Source organism: Castor canadensis, chromosome 6, assembly GCF_047511655.1.
Source record: "Castor canadensis chromosome 6, mCasCan1.hap1v2, whole genome shotgun sequence".
NCBI lineage: Eukaryota > Metazoa > Chordata > Mammalia > Rodentia > Castoridae > Castor > Castor canadensis.
Window position 1 is genome coordinate 16916276 of NC_133391.1, and position 25145 is coordinate 16941420.

The 25145-nt window shown below is 49.1% G+C and overlaps 1 protein-coding gene across 4 annotated transcripts in view; it reads right to left on the reverse strand.

The window, feature by feature from the left end:
• Positions 1 to 21468, reverse strand: part of LOC109685925 (BTB/POZ domain-containing protein KCTD7) — a 70774-nt gene extending 49306 nt beyond the window's left edge. For 2 of the 4 annotated variants that reach the window (XM_074075776.1, XM_074075775.1), the window contains exons 1-4: positions 21157 to 21454; positions 17263 to 17432; positions 13288 to 13466; positions 12704 to 13076 (exon numbers count right to left, since the gene is read on the reverse strand). In XM_074075776.1, coding sequence (XP_073931877.1) covers positions 12704 to 13076; positions 13288 to 13466; positions 17263 to 17432; positions 21157 to 21300 — 866 coding nt within the window. In that variant the 5' untranslated portion in view covers positions 21301 to 21454. Of the gene's footprint in view, positions 1 to 270; positions 7703 to 8951; positions 9291 to 12703; positions 13077 to 13287; positions 13467 to 17262; positions 17433 to 21156 lie in introns of those variants that run through there. The other 2 variants (XM_074075778.1, XM_074075777.1) reach the window with 2 other exon arrangements.
• Positions 21469 to 25145: the final 3677 nt, after the last annotated feature.

Below are 25145 nucleotides of genomic sequence, written 5' to 3' on the forward strand. Positions count from 1 at the left end.
TTTTTTTTTTTAAATTTTGGGCAGTACTGGGGTTTGAAAACTCAGGACTTCAGGCTTCCTAGGCAGGCGCTCAACCGTTGGAGTCGTCTCCAGCCCTAGTTTGCAGCTTCTGTGGACAGGATAGGCCCCACGGGTGACCTGAGTAAAGGGTGCAGGAGCCAGCTGTGCTGATAGGCAGGCATCTGGGTAAGAGCTCCAGGCACAGGGAGCAGGAAATGCAAAAGCACCTCCGAACCTGTACAGCTGAGGCACAGTGAATTAGGGGGAGGAGAAAAGATCAAAGGGAAAGCCAGGTGTGGGAGCTCATGCCGATAATACCAGCATTCAGAAGGCTGAGGCAGGAGGATCACAAGTGCAAGGCCAGCCTGAACTACACACAAAGAGCCTGTATTTAATTTTTTTGTGTGTGTGTGCTGGTGGAATGGCTAGAAACATAGAGTGCCTGCCTACCAAGTGTGAGGCCCTGAGTTCAAGCCCAATAAATAAATTTTTAATTGAGAAAGAACAAGCAAGAGCGTGGACATTGGAAAATATGACCCACTGTTTAACAACCTAATCCACCAAAAATAATAAAACACACAGCCATGTCATCTACAAAGGTGATTTTTCTTGTTTTCCAATGTGGATACATTTTCTTCCTTTTTCTTGTCTGGTTGCTTTGGCTAGAAACTTCCACTGTTGTGTTGAGTAGAACTGGTGAGAGCAAGCATCCTTGTGTAGCTCTAAGTTTGAGCTGCTATGCTGTTCTGTTAGTGTGTAACTCAAAAGAAAGTGTGTCTTACTTTGTTGGAGTATACTGTTGTTACATGTCTTTATCAGCCTGTTTTCTGTTACTATAATGAAATGTCTGAGGCTGGGTATTTTATAAAGAAAAGAGGGCTGGAGGTGTGGCTCAAGTAGTAGAACACCTGCCTAGCACAAGCGAAGTCCTGACTTCAAATCCCAGTACCACCAAGAAAAAAAAACAAGGTTTATTTAGTTCGTTTTGGAAATGGAAAGTACAAACAGCCTGGCACCAGTCCAGGTGAGGGTCCCCTGGGTTGTATCACCTCACAGCAGATGGCATTGTGAGAGTGGGAACATGGACAAGGAGAGGTCACACCATGACAGGAAACATGCATATGTGTTCTGATCTTTGCATCTTCTCATAAAGCCACCAGTATTCATGTGCCTCACTTTGATGAATCTATTTAATCTTAATTACTTCCCAAAGGCCCTACCTCTGTACCACAGTTAAAGTTTCTACTTTTTTTCAGTACTAGGGATTGAACCCATGACCTTGCATTTCCTCGGCAGGTGCTCTGCCACTTGGGACACACTCCCAGCTGCTTTTCTTTTGTTTTTGAGATAATGTCTGCAAACCTTTTGCTTGGACTGGCCTCAAATTGCAATCCTCCTTCCTCTTCTTCCCAAGTAGCTGGGATTATAGAGATGTACCACCACACCTGGCTACAAATTGCCCCATTATTAATACCTGGCAATATTTTTTAAACTCCAACATGAGTTTCAGAGGTGGCAAACCATATTAACCATAGCCCAAATCTATAATCCTGTGAATGAGACAAGCATGAGACTCCATGACAAATCAACAGTAAAAAACGTAGACTCTAAAGCATCACACTCTCTCTCATCTCTTCCCCTAGTCAGGTGGCCTTTGTAACAACTGCTATGACAATTTCTTGTGGCAATCTTTCCACTTCAGTACATATAAAGCTTTTCGGGATGATACTGGGGTTTGAACTCGGCCTTGTGCTTGCTAGACAAGCGCTCTGCCACTTGAGCCATGGCACTGGCCCTTTTTGCTTTTGTTGTTTTGGGTACAGGGCCTCTCATGGTTATTCCCCAGGACAGTGTGGACCTCGATACTCCTATTTCAGCTGTCCTGCATAGCTGGGAGATGGAGTCTTGTGAACTTTTTGCCCAGGCTGCCCTCAAACTTTGATCCTCTCAATCTCTGCCTTCCAAGTGGCTGGGATTACAGAGATCATACACTACACTCAGCCCAAATAAGTTTTAAAAATTATCTCTGCTATCTTTTGAGATACACACTCTTCTTCTTCTTCTTCTTCTTCTTTTTTTTCAGTGCTGGGGTTTAAACTCAGGGCCTACACCTTAAGCCACTCTGCCAGCCCTTTTTTGTGATTTTTTTTTTGAGATAGGGTCTCAAAAACTATTTGCCAGGGCTGGTCTCAAACCTCTATCCTCCTGCTCTCTGCCTCCTAAGTAGCTAGGATTACAGGCATGACAACAGTACCCAGCTATCCCTTAAATTTACAGATCTATAAATACATCCATCTTATATACATCTATATAATATCTGTGAGTATGTGTTTGCTTGTGTGAGCATAGATTGTCTTCACAAACTTCTCATGGGTCTTAGAGTGGAGAGGAACTAAGTATTTTTTGGTGGGACTGGGATTTGAACTCAGGGCTTTGGACTTGCAAAGCAGGCACTGTACCGCTTCAGCCGTATCTCCAGTCCATTTTGTTATTTTGTTTGAACTATTTGCCAGAGCTGACCTCGAACCACAATGCTACTGATTTCAACCTCCCATGTAGCTGGAATTATAGGTACGAACCACCAAGCTCAGCTGAGAAACTAAGCTTTGAAAGACAAGTGTGGAAGCTGCAGGCTCTCAATGCTGCATTTCAGAGCTCTGTATGTCAGGGGTGCCCTTCTCCTTTCTATTTCTCACTGTTTTATCTTCAGAAAAATCTTTGTTGAACTGGGAGCCAGTGGCTCATGCCTATAATCTCAACTACTCAGGAGAAAGAGATCAGGAGGATCATGGTTTGAAGCCATCCCCAGGGAAATAGTTCATAAGACCCTTTCTTTAAAAAAACCCATCACAGAAAGGGGCTGGTGGAGTGGCTCAGGTGGTAGAGCACCTGCCTAGGAATCGTGAGGCCCTGAGTACTACATGAGACGAGACAACAGCAAAAAGAAAGTTAAGGGCTATGCCAGGTAGTCGTGAAATCTCTTATGACAATGTATGTGCACATGCATGGACACACACACTCAGAATGAAACTTGAAATGAGAGAATCCTGACCAGGAAGCAGAAGTGAGGCTGGGAGTGACCCAAGATGACATCTATTCAATTACCTGAGGACTGTGAGGTCAGTAAGGGGCAGAACAGAGAATAATCCAGTGGGCCAGAGAACAGATTCTGAACCAGTCGCCCAAAGCACAAAGAAGCTGCAGATGTACCTGCACAGAGAGGAGGCAGTCACACATGCCAGAGGCAGGCCACAGCAGTCCTTCATCCCTTCCCTTCTCTGTGGCAGCCAGGCCAGACCCATTCTTAGGCCCTAGGCCAGAGGATGGAGCTTCCTGCCCACCCCAGGGAGAACCCCTCTATCTGCATGCTTTTTTTTGTCTGTTTGTTTGGTGCTGAGGTTTGAACCCAAGGGCCTACACACCTTGAGCCACTCCAGTAGTCTTTTTTTTGAGACAGGGTCTGGAGAACTATGTGCCCAGGCTGTCCCTGAACCACAATCATCCTGATCTCTGCCTCCTGAGTAGCTGGGACTATAGGTGAGTCACTGGTGCCCAGTTGTTGGGTGTTTCCTGATCTCACCCTGCCCTGTGATTTAGCCAATAGAAAGCTACAACAACCAAATCCAGCAGGACTACTAATGATCAGAACCCTCAGAAATGAAGGTATACATCACCCTCCAGGTGAAGAACCACATTCACCAGACAGGGCTGATGCGTTTCAGGTGGCACATGTTACATGGCAGTAGGGTCTTGTTATTCTCTCTACTTGGAGAGCTAGCATGATTTTAGGGCTTATGTATAGGTGCCTTGGGGCAGAATGACAAGGTGGTGTTGTGATGGTTAATTTTATGTGTTAATGACGAAGCCACAGAACCCAGACCTTTGGGCAAAGATGATTCTGATGTTTCTATTGGAATGTTTTAAATGAGATTTACCTTTAAATTGGTTGACCAAGAATAAAGCAAATGTCACTCAATGGCATGGGTGGGCCTCATCCAATCAGTTGAAGACCTGAATAGAACAAAAGGCTGACCTTCCTCCAAGCAAGAGGGAATTTTGACAGTCAGCCTTCACACATCTTTATTTTTTTTAGTTGTGGGATTTGAACTCAGGGCTTCATGCTTACCAGGCAGCTATTACTTGAGCCATGCCCCCAGCCCCTTTTCCACTTCAGTTATTTTTCAGGTAGGGTCTTGTGCTTTTTGCCCAGGCCAGCTTCAGACTGTGCTCCTCCTACATATGGCCTCTGGCATTGCTGGGATCACAGACATGAACAACCACACATACCTTGTTGATTGAGATTGGGTCTTGCTAACTTTTTGCCCATGCTGGCCTTGAACCAAGATCCTCCAGATCTCTGCTTCCCAAGCAGCTAGGATTACAGCTATGAGCTACCACACTCGGCTCCTTCAATGCATCTTATGTTAAATGATAAGGAGATCCTAGCTACTCAGGAGACAGAAATCAGGAGGATAGCAGTCTGAAGCCAGCCCAGGCAAATGGTTCTTGAGACCCTATCTTAAGAAAACCATCACAATAAAAGGGCTGCTGGAGTGGCTCAAGTGGTAAGAGCACTTGCCTTGCAAGCATTGAGACCCTGAGTTCAAACCCCAAGAAAACAAAGGTACCTCACATACACACAGAGGAGAGGATGGCAAATATGTTAACTTGCCTGACGGTGCTGATTTCACTGTGCGTATATAAAATATGTTGTGTTTATTTTTTGGTTGGCCAGGCTGGCCTTAAAATTGAGACCCTCCTGCCTCTGCCTTCTGAGTGCTGGGATCACAGCTGTGCAACACCACACTGGACTCTCATGTTGTACATCTTGATTACAGACACTAATTTTGGGGGGTGGTGCTGGGGTTTGAACTCAGGGCCTTATGGCTTGAGCTATGCCCCCACCAGCCCAACACCATTTTTTTAAAGAGACATCCTCAGGGGTGTCACGCCCATACACCCGCAAATCTTGCCTAAGTGCCTCTTGCTCCTGGCAGCCATTGATCTGAACACGGGGGATATAGCTGTGAGGTGAAGCCACTGTTCTCAGGGCACTTACTGAAAGAAGAGACCTAACAAACAAGATTATTACTAGTGGTGCCTGGGCTGGAGGAGGGGCTCAAGTAGTAGAGCACCTGTGTAGGTTCAAAATCCCAGTACCATTAAAAAAAATCGTACTAGTGGTACCTGGAGAGGTGGCTCATGCTTGTAATCCCAGCTGCTCAGGAGGCAGAGATGGGGAGGACCGCAGTTTCAGGGTAGACCAGGGATTGGGGGAATGTTAGCAAGACCCCATCTCAACAATAAGCTGAACGCAGTGGTTCACACTATTATCCCAGCTACTCAAGGTCCAGGGCCAGTCCTGGGCAAAAATATGAAACCCTATCTGAAAAATCACTCCAGTGAAAAAGGGCTGAGGCTGTGGCTCAGGGGGTAGAGAGCCTACCTAGGAAGTGCAAGGCCCTGAGTTCAAATCCCAGTGCTGCCAAAAAAGAGAGACAGGATTATTGGTGGTTATAAACACTGTGAAGAAAAAACAAACGGCAAGGTGATCAACAACAGATAGCAGTAAGTGTGCACTTCTTCAGATGCCACAGGCAGAGGTCTTGCTGAATATGTGACATTTGAGCTAGGACATAAAATCATGGCACCAGCCATGAACAAGGACTAGGGGAAGGGTATTCAAGGCAAAAGGAATGTCAATCACAGAGACTAAAAAGAGGCCAGGGTGGAGGATGGGCGACAAGGAGTAGGGTGGTGTGACTCGGCTGGAGAAGTGGGCAGGAGCCAGAGCAAACCCAGCAAGATTCCTCATTTGAATAGCAGAGATTTATGCATGGGTACTGCAGTATCTAATCAAAAGATTATTCTGGCTGGGCATGGTGGTGCACCCTTGTAATCCCAGCTCTTGGGAGGCTGAGGCAAGAGGATCTCAAATTCCAGGGCAGCCTGGATGACCCTGTCTCAAAAGACAGAGATAGGGAAGACAGATGAGGAAGACAGTTGCGGCAGGGTGGGGAGGTTTAGCCTCCCATGGCTGATAGACATTTGGGGAGCAATATTTCACAGGTGACTGGTTGGATGATTCCAGGCTAAGAGGGGCCTGAACAGGAGTATAAATTTGGGATTTATCAGCATATAGACTTGCCAGTTGTCAATTGATGGCTGTTCATTTCCAAGTTCACCTTTTGCTGTATACACTGCAGAAACTGAGTTGAGACCTTTCACTACTTTGTTGTTCCCAGCGGGCAGGACATCCAACTGTCAGTAGAGGGCGCTGGTGAGACACTGGTAGGGACAGGCCTTTCCTCCTGGCCCTGGGCACAGCTGTCCAGCTCCTCCAAGAGCTGGTGGTCTGGGTCACGCAGAGGCCAGCAGCTTCCCGGGGTCCTCCTCTGGTGGCTCTGTAGTAGGTGGATCAACTCTGACAGGGCACCCCAAGACACATCTAGTGAGTTTCTGCTACTCTGTGACCTGTGGCCATACCCTCACCAACAGGGCCTGGACCTCAGTTCTGCAGACAGGGTCTCACTGTGCAGGCAATCTTACTATAATTAACAGGTCCTTATATTAAAGATCTAAATTATTCAAATTACTGTGTGATCCCTTTCTCCCAAATAATACAAATGACCCTAAATGCAATGCAGGCAAGATTGTCCAAGGAGATGGTGTGGACTGATAGGTCAGATGAGAGGTCCTAAGGAGTTACTCTGTGTGTCTGTGGGACTGGGGTTTGAACTCAGGGCTTCACACTTGCAAAGCAGGTGCTCTACTGCTTGAGCCATTTTGCTCTGGTTATTTTGGAGATGGGGGTCTCTCAAAACTATTTGCCTGGGCTGGCCTCAAACCGTGATCCTCCTGGTCTCAATCTCCCAAGCACCCAGCTACATTGTTTTGTTTTTGTTTTGGTGGGACTGGGGTTTGAACTCAGGGCCCCATGCTTGCTAGGCAGGCACTCTACCAGCCTTTTTTTTTTTTTTCTTTGAGACAGTCTTGCTATGTAGCCCAAGCAGGCCTTGAATTTAGGATCCTCCTGCCTCTACCTCCTGAGTGCTGGGATTACAGTGTGTACCACCATGCCCGACTCTCGTTTTCTGTTCTGAAGGGGTGAAGTGTGAGGCACATGGATGGCATGGGGCAGAGCAGGAGCATCTGAGTTCAGCTTCTCTTCTTGGGATAAAGGATACCGCCCACCCCTGGGCCTTGGTGGTCTTTAAGGCAGATGGCACCTACCTGCAGCTTGCAGTGGCTTCTCTCAGGCAGCTACAATCAGAGCTAGAGTTTCTCTGAATTGTCTTGGAGCCCTGCATAGGTACAGAAGCATCTTCTGAAGCCAAAATGTTGGAAAACCAAGGCCTACCTTCATTGTGGGGCCAAGTACCCAGGTGCACTGTGGCCATTTCAGGCTGCAGGAGCCTGACATTCCTGAAGCATTCTTTCAAATGGTGCCTCTAGACCTTGAAGCTGTTGATTCTACTGCAACTGTCACCTAAAAGGGCAGCTGGCCTCAGCCAGTCCCAGCATCCTGGAGACATAGAAACAAGGCAGAGGCTGCCCTGGCCCCGGCCTCCTGTGACCCTGCTAGGGTACCGAAGTGTTTTCACACCACACACTGATGTCAGTCCAGAACAGGGGAATAGATGCACGGTTTTCAGCCACTGGAATGCTGGGTCCTTTGCTAGAAACCAGGCGCATCTATTTCCTACAAAGACAGAATGATTAAAGAAATGGTCAAGAACAATTGGCCACTGGGCTCTCGTGGCTCACGCCTGTAATCCTAGCCACTCAGGAGGTAGAGATCAGGAGGATTACAGTTTGAAGCCAGCCAGGGCAAATAGTTCGAGTGACCCTATGTTGAAAAAACCTTCATAAAAAAGGGCTGGTGGAGTGGCTCAAGATGTAGGTCCTGAATTCAAACCCCAGTACCACAAAACAACAACAACAAAACCAAATGGCCAGTACTGCCTCCAAAGCCCAGAAATCCTGGAGGTCAGGGAGGGCGTAGAGGCATCATTTTCTTGTCCATTTTGTGTGTGCGTTGGTTGGTTGAGAATTCCACTCATGGATCTCAACTCACAAATTCAGGTTGCCTCAGGGGTGTGGCCACCATGAAGGGTCAAAATTGCCATCCCACCAGGGAATGGTGCTGACAGGCTCTGAAAATCAGGTCACAGTGGAATCCTGTGGCTGAAGGTACAGCTTACAGATACGGAAAATTCCTGCAGATAACTTCAGATGGGATTTTTTTCTTTTTCTTTTTGCAGTACTGGGGTTTGAATTCAGGTCCTCAGCACATCTGTGCAGTTAAACCTGCGGGACTCGGACTAACTCAGGCTCTCTTCAGCCATCTGCACCCAGGCCTGGCCAGGCAGCCGTTACTCAGAAGCTCGGTCATCTTCCAGTCACTGCCCTGTGAACAGAGTTTCTCTCCATCTAGTGTCCCTCACGAAGAAGGGCTACAAACTGGGGACCCCACCTATCTCCTTAATGTTTAGGGCAACCAAAAGCTTAGTTGTGTAAGGAAATCTTTTCCTTTTTTCCCTCAAGGAAGGGCCTTGCTCCTGACCTGGAAGCTTGAGTGCACTCAGAGTCACTAGCTCTCCTTGGAAAGAAGAAGGGTCAGGACAGAAGGGATGGCTTTCAGAACTACTGACATCATGAGTCATACAAGGCTGCTTCTTCCCTGAAGGGCGCTCAGCAGAAAAGGCCGTGCTCTGGGCCAGGGCAGGTGGGAATGTCCTTCCGAGACAGGTATGGCCAGCGCAACTCCAGAAGGCCTTCTGGGGTCTTCTTGAAGGCAGAAGTTCAAGTCCAGGCAGAAGCTTGGTGCTGGCCTCCACGAAGAACCTGTTTTATGTCTGACCACATTTAAAGCAAAGATCAAGACACTTTTACTGGCAAGTAGGGGCAGAGGAGGAGTGAGAGTAAAAAAGAAAGGCTCAGCACGCAGGTTCTGTTCTTGACTTTAATGCCACCTGAGAGATCCAGGGCCCATGTCCCCACATGCTCACAGATGGGTATGTGAACGACATGAAGTGCTGTACTGTGTACACAGACCCAACAGCGTACAGAGGAAGACAGTAGAGCCAGGTGAGCCCCACATTCCAGCGTGACAGCACCTCCCTGCCCCTGCCAGCCCCCTCCGCACTGCACAATACATGTTTCTTCCAGAATTCCAAAGCTGCCTCTACTCCTCCCCCCCCCCGGCCCCGCCCCCATAGTCCCACACCAGATTCAGATAGCAGGAGTCTTCCTAGACCTTGAGACTGGCACCAGCAACAAGCAAGAGCCTAGAAAAACAGTACCCAGGAAGACTTAGTCATTTATATCAGAATCAAACACACACACAAAAAGAATCAAACACAGACAGAAAGAATGCAGAAAGACCATGTCTGAACTCCTTCCTGGGACTGTTGTTGTTGTTTGGCTAAAGCCCTCAGCATTCAGCTCAGGCCAAGGTCACACTTGGGTGCTCACCCGACTCCAAGTCTTGTAAGCTTGATCTCCCAGTTCTTTAGTGAGCAACTGGGAACAGGAAGATAGTCTCTACCTGATCAGGTCACAGAATATCCCTTGCCCGGGAATAAAAGAAGAGAAAGTTCCAGAGTGTGGTCAGCTGCTTTTCATGGTTGGAGATGCTGGGCAGCCAGGTGAGTGAGGCAGAGATAGGAGAAGAATGGTAATGACTCCTTTCTTTTCTTTTTTTTTTTTTTTTCAGTACTGGGGTTTGAACTCAGGGCCTACACCTTAAGCCATTCCACCAGCTCTTTTCTGTGATAGTTTTTTCGACATAGGGTCTTGCAAACTATTTGCCTAGGCTGGCTTTGAACCTTGAACCTCCTGATCTCTGCCTCCTGAGTAGCTGGGATTACAAGTGTGAGCCACCGGTACCTGACAACTCTTTTCTTCTATTTTTCAGTTACCAGAAGAATCCCTCCCCTGGGATGGGATATGTGCCGGTGTGGTTTTCTCTGTTTTTTTTTTTTTTCCCCATTGCCATTAGGTTTTTTATTTGTTGTGGCTAGCATTGCACCATGTGGTCCTATCTCCTAAAACTTTCACAGAACCAGTCAGCAAGCAAATGCCCAGGAGAAAAGGTGCCAAAGTCAAAAGGAAGGGAAGCAGGTCAGGCTCTTGGCTTTGACTCAGCTGCCTCCTGCCTTGCGTGTGACAGGCGTTTAGTAACACTGTGCACAGAATACTGGAAGATACACTTCCTTTCCACCAGCGAGGAGCTTTTGTTCCACCCTTCCTACTGCTGGAAAGGGGTCAATCAGGCCGAGGTGACTTCCACAGAGATGGTGTGCCTTTATCTGGAAGTGACAGCCACCACATCCAATGGCACATTTCTGCCTCACCTTGATTCCTCGTCAGAGAACGTTTACTACCAAATGATACATCATGATACGTTACTTTTTTTCATTTGTGGTGCTGTGGATAGAACCTAAGCCCTCGTGCTGGCTAGGGAAGCACTCTACCACTGAGCCACACCCTAGACTCAGGGTACATTACTTTATTGCGTATTTCTATTTCACTGGTCAAAGGAAGAATTGCAACTATAATAAATATTTTTTTAAGTACAAAGAAAAGTTCCTGTTGCCAGAAAAAAGTAGAGAAGTCCCTGGGTTAAAAAGAAAAGACAAAGGTTTTGGTTTTTGTTTTTCAGTACTGGGGTTTTTACTCAGGGCCTATCCCTCGCTAGACAAGCACTCTACCACTTGAGCCATTTCCCCGCACTTTTTGTTCTAGTTCTTTTCCACATAGGATCTTGTGTTTTTCCCGGTGGCACGCCTGGACTGTGATCCTTCTATCTGTGCCTCCCAGGTAGCGGGATTATAGGCACATACCACCATACCTGGCTTATTCCTTGAGACGGGAAATTACTAAGTATTTGCCCAGGCTGGCCTTGAATCCTGATTCTCCTATCCCCACCTTCCAAATAGCTGGGATTCAGGCAGGAGCCACTGAAATCCACACTTTCACAAGAGTATTCAGTACAATGTCTGCCCCAATACCCTCAAAAATTGGGTAAAATACAAAGAAAAAAAAAGAATGGAAGGAAGAGGAGGGGGGAGAGAAGGGAAAGGGAAGGAAAGAGAAGGGAGAGAGGGGAAGAGCTCTAAGCTGGCTTCCTAGTGCCCCCCATGCCTGCTCCAGTGGTCCAGCACCTTTTCTGCTCACAGTGGAACAGAGCACACCACAGTGGGGCAACACAGAGTACAGTGAAACAGGGCGCCTCCAGCAGGAAGCACAGAGATAATGTCCTTGCACGGTATCCCTGTAACTCAGGAATGCCTTCAGGGCCTATTCTGTGCAAACCAGTTTCTCCCTGTCTCCCATGGATGGATTCTAACTTGCCAAGCACTGTGGGGCTTTATGGCAAGAATGGGAAGGAGAGAGAAGGGGCCGAGGCCAGGTGACGGAAAGCACTGGGCTTAGTCACCTACTGTCTACGCACATGGGCCTCCTCCTGCAGCCTGCCTCACTACCTGTGCAAAGTGAACACACGTTAAGCCATGGGTAATATGAGAAACTACTCTGTTAGAACAAGGGCCGGGCCACAGTGCTGTGCTAAGCAGCAAGGCGGAGTATCGCCACCAGAAGAAACCATCACTAGACAGCACAGGTCTGGCCATGTGGACCTATCTCCAGCTCTGTCCACCCAGGTCAGGGCCCAGGCTCTTCTTTAGAGATGCATGTCTGTTCGCTGACTAGCGTCCTGAGCAAGAAGACGGTGCAGTGGGACACATCACTGTGCTCTTTTCTCTTTCTGATACACAGGAGTGAAAGACAGTGGGAGTATGTGACTTTCTGCGGCTCCTGGAGCAGCTTCCTTTCCTCCTCAGAACTGAAACTGTCCTAGGAGAGGCTCCCTTCCAGAGAGGCCCACCACATATGGGATCCCAGCACATGAGGAAGTGGCCTGAGCTGCTAAAAGTGCTGTTTCATTTCAGATACAGATGATCCAGGTGTCTTGCCTGCTTGACTTAAAAAACGTGCCCTGTGAGAAGTTAACCTTGCAAGGAGGAGAGGAGGGAGGAAGGTAGAGCCAGGACCCTGTGACGGGGCTGTAAACATTGTAGTTTTCTAAGGCCAGCTGGTGCGTGGCTTTGGCAGCTCTGGGTAACTCGGGGCGGGTGGTGAAGGGCATGTTCTGGGAGGAAGGCCTTCTCCATCCTAGGGTAACTCAGGGGACTGTCCCTGGGGGAGCAAGGGATACCCTGGAGAGAATGCAGTCTCTTCCTCAGCCAGGGGCTGTGGGTGACGACTTAGGTAAATCCCAGCATGCTCTGTGTTCCTGTGGAGGCGCTGAGCACGGGAGGGAAGGCGTAACCAGGATGAGGAGGTGGTGACGTCTGTATCAGTGGCTCTAAACAGAAATTTTCTCACAAGCTCAAGAAGGCGACAAAACCTCTCTGGACTTCTGGTGAAGCCCTCACTAAACCCTATCACCTCAAGGGAAGGCCCAGTGAGAGTAGACTGAGTCACCAAGGACCCCAAACCCCAAGACTGACTCTGAGGTCCAGCTAGGGAGACTGGAGCCACCACCTCTATCTCGTCAGAGCTGTGCCTCAGGACTCGGTTGCCACTGCAGCAGGTTCTGGGGCAGTCAGCAGCCCCTCCAGGGGTCCAGCTCCTGGAGCCACTGAAGAGAACAGACGCCCTCCCTGATGGAGCTCTGTGGCCTAGCAGGCCTACTCACCACCACGTGATCTTGAACTCGTAGATGGGGCGCTTGCAGTAGTAGTGGTTGACAAGGTGCTTGTCACACACCCCAATGCACTGGTGGTCCACAGTGAGGCCCTGGGCCGACAGGTCCGTGACCAGGCAGTGCAGCAGGTCATACACATCAGCCACGGCCTCCCAAGGCCCAAAAGACACGTCCACTTCACAGTGGTGTTCAAAGAGCTGCCCATCACTCTCGCTGCGCTCGAAGCGCAGGCTGTTGAGGAGGGGGCACTCATAGGGGGTGATGGGCATCTCCTCCTTGAAGACACAGACCTTGAGCTTGGCAAAGCGGGCCTTGCGCTGCACAGCGCGCAGCCGGGCGATCTCCACGATCCGTTCCAGGTGGTCTGCAGGGTGACAGGGCTCTTGTTGTTGGGCGGGTATGGGACAGGGAGGGGCAGAAGCAGCAGGATATCAGGGGAGAAACGGATTCCTGGAGAAGGCACTCTATAAACCCACGAAGGGGCATGGGTGTCCCCAGCAAAAGGAGGCCAGCAGGAATGGGCCTGGCCCCGTCACGCTCTCCCCATGTCCCAGCCAGCCCGCAGCTGCCCTCACCTTTGTAATAGGGCATGAGGCCCAGGAATGCCTGGCGCACTTTCTCGCCTCTCAGCGGCTGCATATTCTCCAGCTGCTCCAGGAGGGGACCAATGGCATAGTACTGGGCCTCCTTGTGCACTGCTCGCACACGCTCCCGGGGCGGCAGGTCCCCTGAGCGCAGAAAATTCAGCACATCTCTGAGCAGGAAGGAAAGAGGACCAGTGAGAAGGAGCTAAAGGACCTGGGCACCACACACTGGTGAGAGCACAGAATCTGGAACCACATCGCCTCTGTGTAACTCTGGGTAAGAACTCGATCTCTATGCACCTGTTTTCTTGTCTGTAAAATGAGAGCGAGTAACAAACACTCTCATAGTTGCCAAATGAAAACTGCATAGAAAATTCCTGGCACAGTCCTGGTATGGTGGCTCATGCTCAAAGTCCCAGCTACATGGGTGCTGGAGATCTGGAGGATCGTGGTTCGAGGAGACCCCCATCTCCAGAGAAAAAGCTGGGCATGGTGGTGTGTAGCACCAAAAGTAGATGGTCTCAGCTAGGTCAGGCAAAAACAGGAGACCCTACTAGAAAAACAACTGAAGCAGAAAGGGCTGGTAGAATGGCTCAAGTAGTAGAGTGCCTGCCTAGCAAGTGTGAGACCCTGAGTTCAAACCCCAATATGGCCACAAAAAAATTCCTGGCACAGAAAGAGTCCTCAATAAATGCTATTATCAACTACTATTTTATTATTATCAGGCATAATATTAGGTACTGTTATTTGGTATTTAATAATATATCTGACATGTAGTCCACATACATATTTTAAAACCATACATATATATAAGCTATGATTTAAGAAGGTATAATTAAATTATAAGTTATAATTAATATTCAATAAATGTACAAATGGTTTTTTGGGTTTTTTTTTGGCACTGCTGGATATGGAACCCAGGACCTCCACACATGCTAGGCAAGTGCTATACCAATGAGGTACACCTTCAGCCAAAATGTACCATTCTTAATTATACAACTCAGTTACTTTTATTTTTTGGGAGTACTGGGGTTTGACCTCATGCTTGAGCCACTCTACCAGCCCTATTTTTGTGATGGGCTTTTTCGCAATAGAGTCTTGCAAACTATTTGACCAGGCTGGCTTCGAACTGTGAGCCTCCTGATCTCTGCCTCCCGAGTAGCTAGGATTACAGGCATAGCTACCGGTGCCCAGCTCAATTACTTTTTTAAAGTAAGAATATACTCACACAAACACACTGAGATCAAGATACAGAGCACTACTTCCTCCTGAAGGTTTCCTGTGCCCCTTCTCAGTCAATCCCTACCAGAGGCCACCATCCACTTTCTCATTTTAGCAAAGGCTAGCTTCACTTTTCTCCCAATTCCTATCAATAGAGGCACACAGCACGCTCCCATTGTACCTGGCTTCTCTCCCTAAGCATGGTATTTTTGAGATTATCTGCCATGCTGTCCTTGGCGACTGCTCTTCTATTACTTTTTGTCTAAGTGGAATGTCACTGTATGACCATACTGTGGCTGATCTACCCATTGTCTTGTTGACAGACATTTGGGATGTTTCCGGTCTGGCTATTCTGAGTGAGGCTGTGATGGACACTCCCCTATAAGACCTCTTGTGGACACAGGCACCAGTGTCCAGTCACAGGGCAAGTGCACAGGTCACAAAGTGGCAGTAGCACTTAGATGCCCACCAGTGGCACCAAAGAGTCTGCTTGTCAAAACCCTCGCCTTTAGCATTGCTCTGTAGCAATGGAGTGGTAACACACCTAGTCCTAGTGTCCCAACCAGCTGGCTCCAGAACTGAGCCAAATGCTCACACATACTCTCTTCCAATGACGATTCAGGCCTCTTAATTTTCTTTCCAGAGTCTTTAGTTAATGCTAAGGTAATCAGATCCATCATCAACCAGTGTGGGGAGGGCGTGCAAAACCCCAAGATACAGCTGTTACCTCAATAGTTAGTGTGTAACCCTAACTCAACACTTGCTAAGTATTCACCTGTATCAGTCATGACCAATGTGCTACCCCCACTCAGTCCCTTCAGTGGGGTATCCACTGTGAGGTGGGTGCTCTGCTAGCTCCATTGTATAAATGAGGCCCCGCGTGATTCAGGAACACCCTGCTGAAGCATCATGGCTGCCGGAGGCTCTGCTCCGCACAGGCCTAAGCCACAACCACAACTTCCGCAGAGGCATTCAGACCAAAGTGCTGTAAGCCGATCACAACGGGGAGCTGCTCCAGACAGAGGCCCATGTCCCCTCCATCGTGGGTACCGAGGGTAGATGGGCTGCACCAGCAGAGAAATGCACCCCTCCAAGTGCCCTGAACCCCTACATTACCTGGGCTGGTAATTCACAGGCCCCTGGAGGCCAGCAGCCCAGGCATGAATGCCACTGTAGCCTGCTGTCTGCTATGCCCTTGCCTGGCCCTGTCACTAGGTAGTCTGGCCACTAGGCACGGGCACATTAGCCTCGAGTTAAACCCTGGTCCCCTCCCCACAGCCCCTGGCTGAAGTCCTCTGGGATCTTCAGCAAACCTCTGTGAGCTCTGAAAAACAAAACCCCAGCAGGACCCAGCTAAGAGTGCTCTGGGCACTGCCCTCCCCCAGGCAGCCTGCAAACAAACATCTTTTCATTGCTCTACAGTGGTGTGAGCATCAGAGGCAGCTCAAGCCCCTGGGGACCCCAGATGCTACAAAGCAAGTCAGTTGCCAGGGGCTCCTTTCTGAGGACAAAACTGACCCTTTCCCAGTGTGGACAATACTACTTGGAGGTTGGCACAGAGACACGGGTTGGAGTTTCCACCTCCCTGGTCCTTACGTTCAAGGTCAAGGACTGCGTCAGTTCTCTAGTCATCTCCACAATCAGACGGAAGGAGCAAAGAATTGCAGCCACATACTTTGAAGATGTGACCTGGCTGGGGTCACAACCAGGCTCTTTATTTGTTCCTCACTGTCAGGCTCACTAGGCAGCTATAATTATTTTAATTACTTCTTTCATCACAAACAAGGAAACTGAGACATTATTTATGTGTAAGGTTGTCAAAGCCTTTTCTCAGGAAAGGCTTTTTTTTTTCAAGATTATGTTTTTACATGTTTTAATGTTAAGATTACGGTGACAACAGACTTTTATTGGCAAAAATTAAGGGATGGTAACTGTATGTCAGTGTTTTCTTTGTCTTTTTGGTTTTTTTGTTTGGTTGGGTTTTTTTGGCAGTACTGGGGTTTGAACTCAGGGCTTCAAACTTGCTAGGCAGGTGCTGTACCACTTGAGCCATGCCCCAACCCCCATTCTTTTTGACATTAATATTTTTTTTTTTTGGTAGGATTGGGGTTTGAACTCAGGACCTCACACTTGCTAGGCAGGCACTCTACCACTTGAGCCCACCCCAGTTCTTTTTTACCTTAGTTATTTTTTGGATACCTCTTGAGTTTTTTTGTCCAGAGACAGCCTTGAACCTGTTCCCCACATAACTGGGATCACAAGAGCCCACCACCATGCCTGGCTTATTGATTGAGATGGGGTCTCCCTAACTTTTTGCTCTGGCTGGCTTCAAACAGTGATCTTCTAGATCTCCACCTCCTGAGCAGCTGGAATTATAGCTGTAAGTCACCATGCCTGGCCCTTTTTTTTTTTTTTTTTTTGCATGGTACTAGGATTTAAACTCAGGGCCTACACCTTGAGCCACTCCACCAGCCCTATTTTTGTGAGGGTTTCTTCGACATAGGGTCTCATGAACTTTTTGCCTGGACTGGCTTCGAACCACAACCCTCCTGATCTCTGCCTCTTCAGTGGCTGGGATTACAGGCGTGAGCCACTGGTGGCCAGTGCAACTAAGAAGTTTGATCCAATTCAGTAAGGACCACCATTACCTTACCCCCAGTACTTTGGAAGATGCCAGAGTTCCCAACATAAGCCGGGTTACTGGCTGCTTACACCACAAAGGTGATCAGAGAGAAGGACGCGTACCCGAAGTGTGTGCCATCCCGGTCAATGAAGTACCGGCCCTCTGAGTCCGTGGGGATGTAGTGTCGCCCGCTGAACATGGCTGCCAACATGGTGTCCTCGTAGCGCCGCAGGGTGGACAGGCGTGTGGTAAAGTGAGCCCCTCCAATGTTAAGGGGGACAACCTCAGGAAACTGAAAAGGAACCACACAGACAGCCCTCAGACAGGCATGGAGGACTGAGAACTGGGCTGCTCTGTACCCCATCGTGTGGAGCCTGACTAGCGCCACACCATCTGCTCCATCACCCAAGTCCAGGGATCCTTCTGAACACTTTTTTTTCTTTTTGAGGTACAACAGTTTGAACTCAGGACCTCATAGTTGCTCAGCAGGCACTACCATTTGAACCACTCCACCAGACTTTTTTGTGTTGGGTATTTTTGAGATAGCGTCTCATGAACTATTTCCCCCGGGGCCGGCTTTGAACTGCTATCCTCCTGATCTCTGCCTTGAGTAGCTGGGATTACAGGCTGAACAATTTTTTCCCCACTCTCTTCCCCACGCACACGATCATCAAGTCCTACTCGCTCTACCTCTGAGAGCTCCTACACCAGGTCCCGCTCCATCCCAAACATCTCTGTTCCCCTTCCACTTGCTGCTCATACTGTCGCTCTGCCCCAAACGCCTGCACCACTATCCCCATCCTTCTAGCAAATAAAATTGTGCCACATGGAGGGGTAGGTTGTTCACTGCATGAGGAACCTGGATCACAGTGCTCTGCTAACCCAGCTGCGTATCCTTTTCCTAATTCACACCAAGACACCATATAGTTTAACAAAAGCTTCTGCTCAAGTGTCTTCTAAGAGCTTTGCTGCTGTCTTGTCCCTCACCTGTCCCCAGGATGGAGACAGCTACCTCCTCCCCCGTGCACCTGAGGTATACCCTATTCCCTCTACCACAGCTCCTCACAATACATTGGTGATTATCTCCATCAACCTAGTCTACTAGATGCCAGGCTTCCTGAGGCCAGGGCGAGCCTGCCAGGCGAGACACAGCTCAATGGATGTTTGGGGAACGCGTGCAGGCAGTCCTCATTCTCCAGGCCTCACTCCACCCGTCTCCTGCCTAACCTCGGTGATGGCATTAGTCTTCAGCTCCACAAAGTTCTGCAGGCCAGCGCTGGGTGCCGACAGGAAAATGCTAGCCAGGTTCAGAAAGTCAAAGGCCACATGTTTTCTCTCATAAGTGGAAGTCAGACGCAATACAAATACAGCAATATCACGAAAAGCAGGTCACGCTAGGGGAGGTCACATACGAGAGGGAAAGGTAAAAGAAGGAAGTTAAGAAGGTGAGTATGGTTGATGTACTTTCTATACAAGAATGAATTTAGAAGGTTTTGTTTTGTTTTATATTTTTGTAGAACTCAAGGCTTACACCTGGAGTCACTCCACCAGCCCTTTTTTTTGTGTTAGGTTTTTCTGAGATAGGGTCTCTAGAACCATTTCACTCTAAGGTGGTTTTGAGCCAATCCTTCTGATCTCTAACCCCCTGAGTAGCTAGGATTACAGGCATGAGCCACCAGCACCCAGCTCAGAATGTTTAAACCTGTTGAAGTCTCCATAAGGATGCAATACATATATACATGGAAATGTCACAATGAAACACCATGTATGGCTATCTTAAACAAACAAAAAGGTCTTTCTTTTTCTCTTTTTTTTTCCAAAAATGGAGAACAATAAGAATAATAAGAAGATCCTGTCTGGGAGCTGGCACCAGTGGGAGACAGAGGATATAAGGAAAGGGTGAAGGAGGGTGAATATGGTGGAATATTATGTACTCGTATGAAAATGGAAAAATGAGACCTGCTGAAACTGTTCCCAGGAATGGGGGAGGATAAAGGAGAATGATGGGGGTGGTGAATTTGACTAAGATATAATGTAAGCAGATTTGTAAATGTCACAGTGCACCCCCAGCACAACAATAATATAATTTTTAAAAATTCCCCGGGGAAATCTCAGGGTTCCCCCTAAAACACTCAGGCTATTTCAGTGGGTTTTGGGGTTTTTAAAGTATCTTCCACTGCTTGTGGTTTCTATCTGGAAGAAGTGCAGCCAGTTCTAGCTTTCCCACAAACTTCCTCCAGATCGACTTGACTTTTACCCCCATGCATTCTTTTCAGTGTTGCAGAAGCCCCAGCTCTAATGAAAGTCTGCAGATTTATCTAGATAGCCCTGCTCCCGGCGGTCACATGCTTTGTAAAATAAAACAGGGTACAAAGACACTAAATCAAATGTAGCCAAGGCCTGGCTCACAGTAAAGACCTAAAATTCACAGGATGAAAGAATGAAATAAGAGATTTTACAGCCCTGCCCTCCTCTGCCCCTGGAGGGACTGGAAATCCCTTTTGCTTCTTCCACAGGACCTCTCACCCCATTCTGTGCGCACCAAGGGATCAAATATGGTTTTGGAATAATACTTAACATTTCTGGAATTCTTTTTTTTTTTTTCTTGGCAGTACTGGGGTTTGAACTGAGGGCCTCACGCTTGCTAGAGCACACTCTACTGCTTGAGTCACCTCACCAGCCCCTTTATGTACTGGGTATTTCAAGATAGCTTCTCTCAAACTATTTGCCCAGGCTGGCTCTGAACCGAGATCCTCCTGATCTGTGCCTCCTGAGTAGCTGGGATTACAGGCATGAGCTGCCATGTCTGGCTTTTTTTTTTTTTTTTTGTGGTACTGAGGTTTGAACTCACAGTCTACACCTGTAGCCACACCACCAGTCCTTTTCTTGTGATGAATTTTTTTTTGAGACAGGGTCTCTCAAAGTATTGACCTGGGGCTGGCTTCCAACCCTGATCCTCCTCATCTCTGCCTCCTGAGTAGTTGGGATTACAGCTGTGAGCTGCCATGCCTGGTTGTGGAGTTCTTTTAACATTCTCCAAGGATATTTTATATCAGTCCGCGTGGGTTTGCTCTCTGTTAAAGATGAAACACTGAGGGAAAGTGCCTTTCAGTGCTCACGGGGAGCTACTAGCCCATGAGCAGTTGGCACCAAAGGCCTGGCCTTCAGGCTGTGGCTTTTGTGCCCTTTCCCTCAAACCACACCGACTCCCCAATGACAGTGCCAAAAAATAGCACCACTGTGTCTCTATTGGCTGCTTTTCCCAACTGCAGAGTCTTATTTTCACAACTTTCCCACGATGCTGCCAGTCTCAGTCAGGGCTTCCAACCCTACACCAAAAGCCTTAACCAGCCCAAGCTTTTTGGGGCTCTGTCCAGCCTCCATACATCACATGCTCCTGAGTCAGGATCCTAATGTCCTAAGTCAGGTCAGTGTCCACCTTCCTTCCTTTTTTAGGTGGAACTAGGGATTGAACCCAGGGCCTCCCGCTTACCAGGCAAGCACGCCACCACTTGAGCCACGCCCCCAGACCCCCTCTTTTCCTTTTGCTGGTCATTTCAGGTGCTACAACGATAGTGTCACACACCAGGGAAGCCACTGTGTACCCCCATTAGCGAGTGACAAAGACTGTCACTGCGCTCAGGTGCGCATGGACACATCTATGCACACTGCTCCTTTTCCCGCTCCGGGGCAGTTGGAGAGTGGGGTGTGGGCACCCAAGGTCTGCTTTGGCATTTTCTGGCCGACACTATCACCTTCTGGAAGGGCGGGAGTTCCGGATCCGCATAGTCAAGCAGGTGGTAAAGGTGGCACAGGCACAGAGTGAAAGGCAGAAGCTGGTGGGCACTGCGGACTAAGAAAGGACCTGGGGCCAGTGCCCGCCCGGGCGGAGTGGGGGGGACACACACCTGGAGGGTTTTGCGGAGCGCGTAAGAGTGCGCAGCCCCGCGCTCACCCGCCCGGGTGAGCTCTGCCGCACCTGCTCCCCCCGCCCCGCCCCTCGCTCGGCCGGGTACCTCCTGGGGCAGCAGGGGCAGCGCGTGCCCCGCCTGCGTGGCCGTCGGGGTGGCCGGCTCCAGAAAGTCGTCCTCGGCGTCGGAGCTGGACATGGCACCGTCCGGGTGACGGCTGTCTGGCTCCCGCCCCGTGACTACCACCATCCCTCTGGCTCTGGGCGGTGGGCGCGGCTTCGGGAGGGAGGGCGAGCGGGCGGGGGACGGCGGCCCCGAGCTCTAGAGCCGAGCGGCGCCGGGCATGACGCGGCCGGGCGGGCGAGAGTCGCCGGGAGCCAGCGCGCGGACTCGGGAGGGCGGTGGCTCGACCACCTCGCTACTGGGGCCTCTGGCCTGACCCGGCCGCCTCCTGCTATTGGCCGAGCTCTCCCCAGCTCCGCCCTGATTGGCATGAGGTTTGCCCAATCATAGCGGTCGCGCGTTCTGCTCGCGCTGGAGTGGCCACTAGGAGCCGGGTCTGCTGGCTTGCTCTGATCTGATTGGCCCTCCAGCTAGCGGGCGCGCGCTTTCCTCCGGGTCCTCGCCGGGTGGGTAGAGGGCGGGCGCGCCGCCGCCTTCTTCCTAGCAGGATCGGCTCTGTCTTCGAGGACAGACAAACTTACTCGTTCATCTGCGGGGCCGCGGGTGTCCTCAGTGTGTGTCCTCAATGGAGGGCTTGGAGGATGCGCCGGGAGGAGCGCGGAAGCAGCCGAGGTTGGAGGAGGGGGGTGGCACTGCGACAGCCAGCGGTGGCCCTCAAGGAGCTGCTGCATTTGCAGCGCTTCCCCCATTAGTTCCTGCAGGAATCGGGGTGAAGAATGACAGCGCCCCCAGGACACGGGACCCCTGCGGGGGAGGGGAAGACCGGGCCATCCCAGGCCCCGCTGGGATCAAGGGTTTTTTTTTTTAAGCTTTTGCAACCATTTTCACGCCCAGTCGCTCGCCCCAAAAAGCGGGAGGATTAGACAGCTGTGAGCGACTGGCAGGGTGCTCGGTGACCCCTTTATTGGGGAAAAAAACAACCTGGAAACGCAAATTCCCACTCGCTTCTCCCTCCCAAGACAACCTGATTTAAGGTCGGACTGGGGCAAGGCCCTCGGTTTTGCACCCACAATAAACTCCACCCTGGGATCAAATGTCGCAGAACCAAGAGCCACACTGAGCAGTGTTGTCCTCGATGTAGAAATATCCCCCAAAAATGCCTACAGCAAAATCTCCTCTTTCCATCCCTGGAAAGAGGGATGCAAGCCAATGTGGTTTCGGTAAGATTTGATTACGTTACGTGTGAGCAGACCCAGGCTTGGCTCAGGTAACAACGGAGTCACGCGGGACCCGCAGCCTAAACCAGCGCGCACACCTGAGGCCTCTGCGCCCCAGGTGTCCCCACGAGAAAACGTAGAACTAAGGGGCCCCAGGGATACAGTCTGCTCCAGCACCTTAATGCAAGGCTGTGTAAGGAAAACAGGACGGGAGCCCCAGAGGCTCAGGAGACAGAAGGAGGGGGTCAGCCTGCACACTCAGATTTAAGCACGAAGACTTGAGCTCAAACTCCAGTATCAGAAAAAACCCTCTTTTTAGGGCTAGCGGAGTGGTTCAAGTGGTAGAGTGCCTGAAGGCCCTGAGTTCAAACCCAAGTACTTGCCCAAAAAAAGGGAAAAAATGTTAGCTGGGTGCTGGTGGCTCACGCCTATAATCCTAGCAACAAAGGAGGCAGAGACAGGAGGATCACAGTTGGAGGCCAACCCAGGCAAATAATCCATGAGACCCTATCTCAAAAAAAAAAAAATCACAAAAAGGGGCTGGTGGAGTGGCTCAAGGTGTGGGCTCTGAGTTCAAGCCCCAGGACCGCAAAAAAAAAAAAGAAAAAAAAATCTAACGGTTTTCTTGATACGGTGTGGGACCAGTTCACAAGAGGGCTGCAGGGAGGGCAGGAGACTTTAGGGAGGAGGTGGTCATTCCCATGCGGAGGCCACAGATGTTATGGCCTCTCTGAGAACAGAGAGTGACAGCCCTGGGACTGATTCTCCAAGAACCAGCCAAAACAACTAGTTCTGTGAGCACCAAGCCCTGAAATCAGGGCTTGCCTGCCATGCCTCCCCAAGGGACTCTTTTTTTTTTTTTCTTTTAGAAAAGAACTTGTGAACGTGGATAAGTCTTCAAACTGTGGATTCAGCTCCTGATTACCTGATTTTCTCTTCTACTTTTTTTTTTGGGGGGGAGACAGTCTGAGGTTTGAACTCAGGGCCTCAGGCTTGCTAAGCAGGCGCTCTACCATTTGAGCCACTCCTCCAGCCCTTATTTATATTGGGTATCCAGAGATAAGGTCTCTACAACTATTTGCCTAGCCTGGCTTCGAACCACAATCCTCTTGATCTCGGCCTCCTGAGTAGCTGGGATTACAGGCGTGAGCCACCTGTACCAGGTGCATGCTTTCTATTTAGTTGATAAGGAAGAATGTGTAACCCTCTATGTACTACGTGAAGCATAGTTACAAGGGAGATACCCATGTAGCCACTACCCCACCCGAGAAACAGAGCGCGAACCTTCCAAGCTCCCCATCCTGAGGTCGCCATCATGTCACTTTTCTGACAATCATTTCTTTATCTTCCAAGTTTAACCACCCACTCTCAATCTCTAAGCAGTGCAGATTGGTTTTAGCTGCATTTAATGGATTTAATTTTTTTCTGGTGTTGTGCTGTGACAAACAATGCTATTGTAAGCTTACTGTCACATACTGCTTTGAGGCACTGGAGCCTCAAAATATGAAAAGACTGGGTGCTAGTCCATTGACCGTTCACTGTTAGCTCACCTGCAGTGGATGGAATACCTGCCCTACCACCACAAAGACTGCTGGGAAAAGAAAAAAACCTTTTAAAAACATTAAGAGCTTGGGCTGGGAGCATGGCTCAAGTGATAGAGTGTCTGCCTAGCAAGTACAAGGTCCTGAGTTCAAACTCCAGTACCAAAAAAAAATTAAGAGCTAAACAGATGTATAATCCTGTTAGGAGAATCTAGTCATAAGGGATGAAAGGGCACAAGAGAATGTGGCAAAAGGCCATTCTTTGAAAAAATAAAGGACTTTTTAAAGATTTTCACATACTGTAAAATTAAGTTTAAAGCTAGACTTTGTAAATCTGTCTTGAAAAAGGCAATGTGGCATAGCTGTCACACCAATAAAACGTAAGAATCATGACTCCAACTCTGTTCACATATCAGTTCACCTCAGTTTTTTTTTAATTCCTATGTGCATACAATGTTTGGTTCATTTCTCCCCCCTGCCCCCACTCCCTCCCTTAAGCCCACCCCACCCCTTCCTTCTCCCCCCCACCCCCTCGATACCCGGAAGAAACTATTTTGCCCTTATCTCTAATTTTGTTGTAGAGAGAGTATAAGCAATAATAGGAAGGAACAAGGGGTTTTGCTGGTTGAGATAAGGACAGCTATACAGGGCATTAATTCACATTGATTTCCTGTGCATGTGTGTTACCTTCTAGGTTAATTCTTTTTGATCTAACCTTTTCTCTAGTTCCTGGTCCCCTTCTCCTATTGGCCTCAGTTGCTTTTAAGGTATCTGCTTTAGTTTCTCTGCATTAAGGGCAACAAAAGCTAGCTAATTTTTTAGTTGTCTTACCTATCCTCACCCCTCCCTTGTGTGCTCTCGCTTTTATCATGTGCTCAAAGTCCAATCCCCTTGTTGTGTTTGCCCTTGATCTAATGTCCACATATGAGGGAGAACATACGACTTTTGGTCTTTGGGGCCAGGCTAACCTCACTCAGAATGATGTTCTCCAATTCCATCCATTTACCAGCGAATGATAACATTTCATTCTTCTTCATGGCTGCATAAAATTCCATTGTGTATAGATACCACATTTTCTTGATCCATTCGTCAGTGGTGGGGCATCTTGGCTGTTTCCATAACTTGGCTATTGTGAATAGTGCCGCAATAAACATGGGTGTGCAGGTGCCTCTGGAGTAACCTGTGTCACAGTCTTTTGGGTATATCCCCAAGA